The following is a 9,333-nucleotide window of genomic DNA, read 5'->3' as shown; positions in this document are numbered from 1 at the left end:
GAGGAGGAGGAGGATAGTAGTGATGATGAGGGGTTGGTTGAGATTAGGACTAGGAGGACGAGTTAGATGGAGGGGGGATGGTGATGGGTTGGGTAGAGATGTGTGTGTTTTTGTTTTTTGTGTTGTGGTGTGTTGTGTTTTGTTTTGAGTAGCATGATACCACCCTTACAGACAGACAGATGGACGGACGAAGGTCTGTGAATGCAAAGAGAAGAAATGTTCGTGAAAAACTTTGAAAAATTCCGGGGGGTATCTCATCTCGTTCATCATCGCCCATCACCATCCTCCCACACAAAACCAGAAAAGAGGAGACATCTCCATCCTCGCCCTCCCTCATCAATGCATCTGCGGCTCCCGTTCAAAATACCCCGGCGTCGCCCCCTCCCCGCCCACAACAGCATCATAACTCGGCAGAGGCGTGACATTCTCCTCCTCCATCCCCAAAACCACCCCATTCCCCTCCCCTTCCTCCTCCACCCCAACATCCCCCAAATCAATCACCGGCGGATGCACCACGACCCCCAACATCCTCGTCACGTGGAAATTCTGGCCCAGACAACTCAGCCCGATGGCGATTTTGAGTTTATACTCCCGACGCATGTCCCCGTGGGTGAAAGTGCTCGGTACGGCGCTGAGGGTGCCGACGTCGATGTGGCCCATTCGGATAGCGGTGGTGGTGGAGTCGAAGCCGATGACGTCGCAGGGTTTTTCTTTGAGGAGTTCGGTGTTGTGGGTTTCTTCGGAGGAGGGGGAGGCGAGGGTGGTTCGGCCGTGGGTGTGGGCTATGAGGGAGAGGGTGCAGTGGGTGAGGGAGATTTCTGGGGGTGGGGTTGTTGCGGTTGTGGAGTTCTCGGAGGAGGGGGTGATGCGTAAGGGGAAGGTGATGGGTTGGCCTATGAAAATGTGCTGGGGAATGCCGGTGCATGATACGTTGAAGGCGTATTTTGGTAACGGTGGGGAGGACTTGAAGAGGGATTTCAGACTGCGGCTGCTGGAGGTGCGGTGGGGGTCTGAAGGGGGCAGGAGGGATTTATGTTCGACGCTGAGGAGTTGTGTGAAGGAGGTCGTTTGCGCGCTCTGCGTTGTCGCGGCTATGGGGGGTACTCGAGGTCGGTCGTAGAGAACTTCCTTTTCGATGACCGGGGTGAGGATGCGGACGTCGATGCCGGGCATGGTGACTTGCAGGACGAGGCCGTAGCGGATGGACATGTCGGAGGTCACCATAGCGTGTTTCTGCTTGGAGGCGAGGGTTGGAGGGAGGTCTTCGATGGTCGTGTCCGACAGCCGTTGCCGGAATTTCCAGTTCCCTGCGGCGTCTTGGTACGCTGAGACGGAGGTTTTGTGCTTGGCGTCTGCGTGCTCGGGGAAGTTGAGGGAGAAGGGGAAGTCGTGCTCTGTCCCCGGGGCTGCTCTGAAGGGCCCGGTGTGGAGGCTGATCGTCTTGTTGACGAAGACGGACTCGTTCTGGGGACTTGAGTCGCTGATGGCGCTGTTGCCGCTGACGAAGCGCATTGTGCCTTTGAGGGTGAGGTTGACTTCGAGAGGTCCGAAGAGTTCGGTGGCTGGTGCGCCTTTCATGCCATTGCGCTCGAACTTCAGCCTTACGCTGCCGTCGACTGGGTCGTCTGATCCGTAATGTATTCGTTTTGGATCGTCGAGATGGAGTCTCGCGTGGAGGACGCCGAGGGATGGGTCGGTGGGTTGGCTGGATAGGACGGAGAGGCCCATTTTGCCTGTCATGTTCCAGGAGCGAGTGTGTGAGTTTTCTTGCTTCTATGTCTTCATGCTGTGTTTCATACAATGCCGCTTGTAAGAAAGTTGGATAAGGTGGCAGTGACTGTTGACGTCGGGCTGGCTTAGTTGTGCTGTGGCGCAGCGCTTGTCGATCCAATCTCTTCAGCTTTCAACGTCACCTCTTGGATCTTCTCGCAATGAAGGCTGTTGTTGGTACAACAGAATGGTATACATCTTTTCAGCTCTCACCTATGTCTGCGTCCTCGCAGTCTGCACTCTCGACACATTCCGTACGGTGCCGACGGTGTCAGCACGACATCCCATGTCCTACTAACCTAACCTGTTCCCGCGGGCGAAGGATGCGCCGAGGGCCGTGAACAAGTTTCTGCTGCTATCCATCTCCACGTCAGGACCCGATACAAAACCGCCGCTGCAACAAAGCAGCAAACTGCAATGCATCGAAAAGAAGCTGCAAGTCAGAACCGTGGAGCCGCCTCGCCGTCTTTTGAACAACCAACCGCCCCTTCGAATCGACCCACACACCCGCCACAACCTTTAGCCTAATGCACGCTCCTGCAGGACGCGGCACGACTTGTCGGATAGCACGTCCGGACAAGGCAAGTGAGCACGCGACACTTGCTCGTCACGTGGTTAACTCAGACCTCCTCCCTCCAATCCATTACTTCACGTTTCTCTTCTTGTGGTCCTTGCGCTTCTGCGTCCAGTCAACACGGCAGGAGATGACACTGAAAGAAGTGATGTTTTGCAGTCGAGTGCATACGACGACTCCGCTTCGGTTGCATCGTGATGTTTCGAAATCCGCGTTTGCTGACCGTGCTGTTTCTGGATGTGTGAACGGAGCGTGGCTCCTACTTCGCTGTTGGACCGCGTATAAAAGAGCTGAGGCCTGGCTTGTGAGTATTGATCTATGTCCCCTCAATCATCTAGAGAAGAGCACAGGATTCCCTTCATCTCTTTTCCTCTCCAACTATGACGACCTCCTTCTCAAGCCTCCCTATCGTGGACTTGTCTGTCCTCTCTTCAATCAACCCTTCTCCAGACACCCTCAAAGCTTTGAGCGAAGAGCTGCATAATGTCTTCGCAACTACCGGCTTCGCATACCTCGTCAATGCTCCATTGACGTTCTCGCACGATGAGGTCTTTGGTCTTGCGAGCGAGTTCTTTCAAATGGAGATGGATGAGAAGATGAAGCTGGCCAAGAAGACTTTCGCTCGATCGAACAAGAACACATATCGTGGCTACTTTCCTCCCCAGCCTGGCCAAATGGATAATCTCAAGGAAGGATTTGAGGTTGGACCACCGGTCAGTCCAAGGCCGTCGCCGTTTGGGAAGCAGCAGAAGTTCGATCTGGCGGAGCCGAATGTCTGGCCTCAGGTAAATTCATGCATCTTTCCCAGAAAATGCTTCCCAAACTAACAGACCAAGGATCCATCATTCACCCCGGCCCGCTCCAGAATCTCCCAACTCCACAACGAACTCCAATCCCTCTCCTCCATGCTCCTCTCCCTCCTCGCCATCTCCCTGCACAAACCCGCAGACTACTTCTCCTCGTACCTCATCGACTCCCTCTCAACCCTTCGCCTCCTGCACTACCCACCACAACCCTCCACCACCACCTCCTCTTCAAACGACGATGAAGTCAAACTCTGCTGCACCCCCCACACGGACAGCGGCATCCTCACCCTCCTCCACCAAGACCCCACCGGCGGCCTTGAAGTCCTCAACGCCGAAAACAACTGGGTCCCCGCGCCCTACGTCCCGGGCTCGATCGTCGTCAACATCGGCGACCTCATGGCTGAAGTCAGCGGCGGGCGCTTCGTAGCCACCATGCATCGCGTCCGCACGAACAGTGGTGGTGAGGAACGAGCCGGTGGTGAGGAAAGAGCCGGTGGAAGGGGACGAGCGGATGGCATGGGAAGGTTTAGTGTCCCCTTTTTCTTTGAGCCCGGCGAGGGCTGTGTTGTGCGGAGTGTGGATGGTGGGGAGGGCATTGTGTATGGGGAGCATATTCGGAAGAAGATGGGGACTTGGGTGGAGTATCTTCATGAGGTTGAGGTGGAGGGCAGGGGGATGGATGGGAGTGTTGGGAAGGCGGGTATTGCTGTGGAGGCGTTTTGAGGCAGGGGATGAGGATATGGGCTGAACGTGAACTCTCATCCCAGCATTCAAGCGCTTTTCTGCCTGGTTTAACAAGTATCAAGATGGACCAAAACGTCTATGAAATGCCGCCTCCTTTAGGGAAGAGTTAAAATGCTGTTGTTTCGTGATGTAACACTACGCGGCGGGGACCCGCCAGGAAGAGTTGCACAAGCGTCCGTGCGCCGACAGGCATGCCCGACGCCCCTAATGGCCCCGGGCTGCTCTTGCTGATTGAAACACCTGCTCGACTTCACACCGCAACAAATGCTTCAAGACGTCTGTACATCGGGCCCCCATCAGATTTCCGGGTTTCTCCTTTGTGCAACAGGCCTTGCAACATTTGTTCTCCTTTCGCCTCGACAACAATCCCGAAGAAATATCTACTCAGGACTCAAACACGCCGCCGAAGATGGCTCAGGCATACATTCTCACTTTGCCACAAGAGCTTCTGCAAGACATTGCCAGCTATGTCGACATTTCTACCGATATTCTGAACCTCAGGCTCTCCTGCAAGGACCTCGCCGGAGCCGCTTTTGATCGTTTCGCGGAAGAGTACATTTCGGAGCTATCGTGTTTTGTGCTGGACCCAAAACGATTGGAACGGATTGTGTCTATTACGGCAAGACCTCATCTTGCTCGCAAGATTGAAGAGCTTACCTTCAACTCCAGTCCATTCGAGCGTAAATACCATTCTCTCGGCCTCCCAGCACAAGAGGGTCTGCACGAGCTAGCCCACACGTCATTCGTGGATACTTACAGCAAAGAGCAATTCGCAAAGCTGGGGGCACCGGATCTCAAACTTGGTGCGGTCAACTTAGTCCTGGTCGAAAAGATACTTCGAAATGTTGGACCTTTGCCAGAATGCACTGTGCGCCTCGATGCCCAGGAAGCCGACGATTTGATAGCAAACGATTGGATAGACCAGTATTCGTTGGATTTTGTGGACGAGATTCTCAAGATCGCCTTGCGTGTCGGCACACCAATCGGCGACATATCCTTGTCGAATCGAGTCTATCTTGACAAAGACTCCTACCGCACAGACGGTGACATGTCACCTGTATTACCAATGCTGCGAGAGCTCAGAACGTTCTCTTATAGATTTGACAACTGGCGCCTTGGGTCTCTTGGGACACAAGCAATCGCGCACTTCGACGCCTTGCAGGCGTTGACGAGGTCCCTCACCCGCTTGACAGAGCTGGATTGGGCCCAGATGGGGAGCGACCGCATCTTCAGAGATCGCCAGGATCTATTGATGCCTGACTTGCGATACATGCCTCAGCTTCAGATCTTGTCACTCTGTGGCATAGAATGCTCGTGGAAACACCTTCGTCGGACACTTGCTGTATGCGGCTCCATGCTTGTGAGCCTTCGTTTTGAGCACATCACACTGGAGGACATTGAGGGCGAACCTCTACTCGAACTACTCCACTTCATGTCGGCGATGCCCAGCTTGAGTACAATGACGATATCGATGTTGAAGCAGAAGTTGGTGGACGGAAAACGCAGGGTTCTGGAATTCCTCATTCCTGGTGACACGAACTTCAAGCGCTACTTGGAACTGGTGTTCGAGGATCTGTGGGAGAGTAGACCTTTCCTGGACTGCAACTTAAGTCATGGCTTGAGTTACAGGCCGTATTAGATACACGACCGGAGTATGTCGACTGGATACTCAAGTAATACCCAGAGTACAACTCGCGATCGAACCACGTCCATGCACATCGTCGGGGAGAAGCAGATGCTCAAATGTCCGTGCGCCGCCAGCGAGTAACAGGTGCTCTAAAAGCGTGATAGACAGAGATTGATATTGTGTCTTCTTACAATACACTCAATGTTTGGAAAGTAGTATTAGGCTCCGTCGTGTCCATCTTAACTCACTCTGTCGCGCTAGCGTTAAGTCTAATTCCGACCGGTACTCTTGTAATACTGCAAGGCTGGGAGACTACACTGACTTTATGTTGAACATCGAGCAGTAACTGATTAACGGCTTTAGAGGGAAAGTACAAGCGTCTAAGCCGGAGAACGAATAATCTCTTAGCATCTATCGTTTGACGGCTATTGATGCAATTCTTGCCCTTGTTGTCTTGGATCCAGAAGTAGTGCACCAAGCGTCGCTCGGAGACTATAGCTGCGGTAGTTTTACGAGAGTATGGAGACTCGGTTATGCCCAAAGTCTGCCTCCCGTGAAGCGTGATTGTAACGACGGTATTACGAGAGGTGAACAATTGAGTGTGAGATATTCCTATACTTCCGGTAGAATACCCTCCTATTAAATATATATTCAGCCTAGGAGTAATAGACATATCTTCTAAGCGCCGTGAATATGCATGTCGCAGTCGAGCCACTTTGAAACGACATTTTCAGAATTGAAATCTTTATACCTTACTGAAGGTTCGCCTATTGATTGTTTTAATCTTCTTTGCCGTGATGCTCTTAACAACAAGGGTTACTAGCGAAGTCATGCAGGAACGGTACGCAAGACCGCCTGTTGAAGACAGAGTACAGCGGCTGAGACCAGGTCATGATTTAGACCTTTCGATAGCCTATCCTGCAGTTGTGTCAACGAACCTACCGAGATCAGAGTCCTACCGAGCAACTGGAGTCGTACCGCTCTGCTTGAATGGAAAAAGTTCTATTGTCTTCCTCGATGTCCTTGTGTATCTAGCGACACATCGGATGACGTTAGATATACGCCAGGTAGATCATGCATCGCTCTCTGCGATCCCGTTGGTGATGGGCACCGGGCTTGCAGATGTTGCTCTCTTATCTGCATATGTCGTTACGATCTATTCGTGCACTCGCCATAGAAGCTATCGAATGACCCAATTTTCCTACTCGTGTTACGCGACTTCATACACTGGTCTCGTCTCCGTCTGCGCTTCTGCGTAAATACGTACAATCTCGGCTTGAAAGTCGACCTCATTAGGTATCGTGGTGTAAGTGGAAGATATTCGTTTGTAACCCTCCACAGCTTCCGCCTAGTCTTGTCAGCCTACACTATACGAGTCTTTCGACATAAGGTACGTGCCTTTATCGTCCGATAAAGCTGCTGATGTGCGGCAAGAGTTGCATCGAGCCTACATCGAGACAGAAAGGCAGCTTTCGATAAGGTAATGCTAGGCGGTTGTTCCGCAGTCATCTTAAAAAGTCGCACCTAAAACAAGTGGGCCAAGCCAGTCTTTGCAAAGAGTAATACTCGTGACTTATCGCAAGGAACTTCAAGGAACGCAAATGAGTAAAGTACGGTTCGGCAACTATAATGGAAAAGAACGAGGAGAAAATACTCACCTTAGGGGAAGTACAGCGCCTCGCTCAGGATCATTTCAACCTGTAAAATCGGTATGTGTGTCTAAGCAGAATGATGCCATGTCAGAAAGGTATCTCATGTGTCGAGGTCCCGAAAGTGCAAAGATCGACGCAATTCAGACGATCTGTTTGACGACTGCAGGTGATTGACCGGGAAGAACCTCAGGGCAGCCATGCTGAGACTATCTCTTTTCGGCTGCAGGTGATTAGCCCGAAAAGTGCCAGAAGGAACAATAATCGACACGATCTCCCCTCACTAATGCGGGTGATGCTGAGGAGAGGCCAGAGCTAACTGCGGCAGGGTTTCACGACCGAGCACGACTTGCAACGAATTCCGGCTACGTCACTGGGAACTCGTCGGTGTCTCGCTCTAGATCGCAGGACGTGAGAGGCCGCTACAAGCAAGGCAGCATACGCCGTACATCTCGGTCCTTGTCATGTTTCCTGTGACCCAGCCACTAGCACAAAGCGAGAACAAAGCACTGCTCTTCCAAAGGCTTGGTCTCAACGAGCGCGACCCTCGCCATCGCCACCTCTACTCTTTAATGAAAGTATGTCCGCCGGGTCAAGCTGCCTTCAGAATGCCTTTGGAATGTTAATTGCGAGCTATGCATAGGCCGAAGCAATCGAGGGCTGGTCTAGGTTGACCGCGAGAAGAGATGCCCTTTCACCGCGCCTCCAACAGGACTGGTCACTTGAGCCTCCTTATACTTTTGGTCAAATAGACGAAGTCGCATTCCAGGCGGAGGCAATCTATATGTGGCATCACGCTCAAGCATCAACTCGCACAATTTATGAATTAGGTCAACACTCCAAAGGCGACTTAAAAGACAATTGGATTATAAGGTGGCTTCTGTGGCACGTCTTTCGCTATCGAGACGATCGAAATAGGATCCATCCTAGTACGTATAGACATTCCCCCCCAGTAATCTTAGCATTGCCTCTAATGAGATCTGTCGACTAGACCTACGGCAAGTAGCGCCGCCATTGCCGCAAAGTCAAGGCTCCACTGCAGCTCACGTTAGACATGAGAATCCTGTTCGCTTCTGGGATCCTGTTCGCGAGCACTATCGTGATTAAGTGTTTCCGAAGGACGCAGAGGTTTTTTAGCCTGCTTGAAAAACTTTCACAACTACGTACATAGGAAGGAAGTGTCGTCCGCTTTAAAGTAGTCCCCTTGGTCAGCAGTCGATCAAGTATTGTAGCACTTGAAGATATCAGCCCACAAGCCTATTAGGGGAAGAACCTCTTCCTACGTTCTTTTAAACTTTCTTCGTTCAATTAAGCTTTCCATGCCCGTACTGTAACTTTCAAGGTTCTCAAGCCAGCGTCACGTCTCCTAAGATGTAGCTACGTCGTAGGATTTATCGCAAATCATCCTCAAGAAGGGCCCAGAACTCTTCAGGTAGATCATCCACAGTCCGACGCTCGCATGTGCGCACTTCTCCCCCGAAACGTAGCTCCCAGAGCTGCACGTGGTAAGGCTTCTTTCCAGTAACCGAAGGATGTTTGCGCGTATCAGGGCAGCGCTGCTCAGGGATATCCTCGACTTCTGGTGCGTGCACGGTCGAGCAAAAGTTCATAGGTCCAAGTTGAATAGCTTGAGCGCATTGCACTTTCTGCGTGGTCCAATGGCCGCAGCCTGTCCACGTGATGAGCCGTTGGGTGCACATTGTCGACTTCCTTCGAGGCCGCGGTAGCACTGTAGAATATCGCGTTCGTGCGATTGGCGAGACTGCTAGCGTTGTTGGTTAATGCTATACATATACCGACACATGACATGTCTTCTGCCACGTGTGACGAATCAGTACAGCCTCACCTGAACCCGACGTAGCGTCTCGCTAGGCTTGTGGATAATAACGTTTGCGATTGACCGCGCTATGTCGTTGAGGATGGCTATGGAAGTGGGGGACAGACAGAGAGGCAGAGGGAGCAGAAGGAGCAGAGGTTAGGACATCATCACTCATTCGCGGCGTCGGACGAAGGCCCGACAGCTCTCGGAAGAAGCCCCGAAAGCTGTACAGCAGCGGACCAGTCGAATAGATCGAAGCGCGCCATAGTGCATGCGGGCGCTAACAGAATCGAAGATAAGAGTTGTGTCTTCTGCACACTGACGTCTCTTAAACGTATGCGTAT

General features: G+C 52.2%; 5 protein-coding genes across 5 annotated transcripts; 3 read left to right on the top strand and 2 right to left on the bottom strand.

Annotated features, from left to right (window-relative positions):
• Positions 1-336: 336 nt before the first annotated feature.
• M409DRAFT_58003 (uncharacterized protein) lies at positions 337-1,740 on the bottom strand (the record flags this gene model as incomplete). The annotated part of the gene is made up of 1 exon (XM_033813791.1): positions 337-1,740. One exon carries the CDS (start codon positions 1,738-1,740, stop codon positions 337-339), a length of 1,404 nt encoding a protein of 467 aa, XP_033663856.1.
• A 984-nt stretch (positions 1,741-2,724) lies between these two features.
• M409DRAFT_58002 (uncharacterized protein) lies at positions 2,725-3,873 on the top strand (the record flags this gene model as incomplete). The annotated part of the gene is made up of 2 exons (XM_033813790.1): positions 2,725-3,129; positions 3,175-3,873. The coding sequence occupies 2 exons, from the start codon at positions 2,725-2,727 to the stop codon at positions 3,871-3,873; spliced, it is 1,104 nt and encodes a 367-aa protein (XP_033663855.1).
• Positions 3,874-4,303: 430 nt separating this feature from the next.
• M409DRAFT_26815 (uncharacterized protein) lies at positions 4,304-5,533 on the top strand (the record flags this gene model as incomplete). Its single annotated transcript, XM_033808286.1, has 1 exon — positions 4,304-5,533. The coding sequence occupies one exon, from the start codon at positions 4,304-4,306 to the stop codon at positions 5,531-5,533; it is 1,230 nt and encodes a 409-aa protein (XP_033663854.1).
• Positions 5,534-7,634: 2,101 nt separating this feature from the next.
• Positions 7,635-8,277, top strand: M409DRAFT_68900 (uncharacterized protein; the record flags this gene model as incomplete). The annotated part of the gene is made up of 3 exons (XM_033818037.1): positions 7,635-7,748; positions 7,814-8,099; positions 8,162-8,277. 3 exons carry the CDS (start codon positions 7,635-7,637, stop codon positions 8,275-8,277), a joined length of 516 nt encoding a protein of 171 aa, XP_033663853.1.
• A 284-nt stretch (positions 8,278-8,561) lies between these two features.
• M409DRAFT_58000 (uncharacterized protein) lies at positions 8,562-8,870 on the bottom strand (the record flags this gene model as incomplete). Its single annotated transcript, XM_033813789.1, has 1 exon — positions 8,562-8,870. The coding sequence occupies one exon, from the start codon at positions 8,868-8,870 to the stop codon at positions 8,562-8,564; it is 309 nt and encodes a 102-aa protein (XP_033663852.1).
• Positions 8,871-9,333: the final 463 nt, after the last annotated feature.

This window comes from Zasmidium cellare (genome assembly GCF_010093935.1).
Source record: "Zasmidium cellare ATCC 36951 unplaced genomic scaffold M409scaffold_33, whole genome shotgun sequence".
Taxonomy (NCBI): Eukaryota; Fungi; Ascomycota; class Dothideomycetes; order Mycosphaerellales; family Mycosphaerellaceae; genus Zasmidium; species Zasmidium cellare.
Note: the sequence above shows the minus strand (reverse complement) of the source record. Positions and strands in the feature narration are given on the sequence as shown.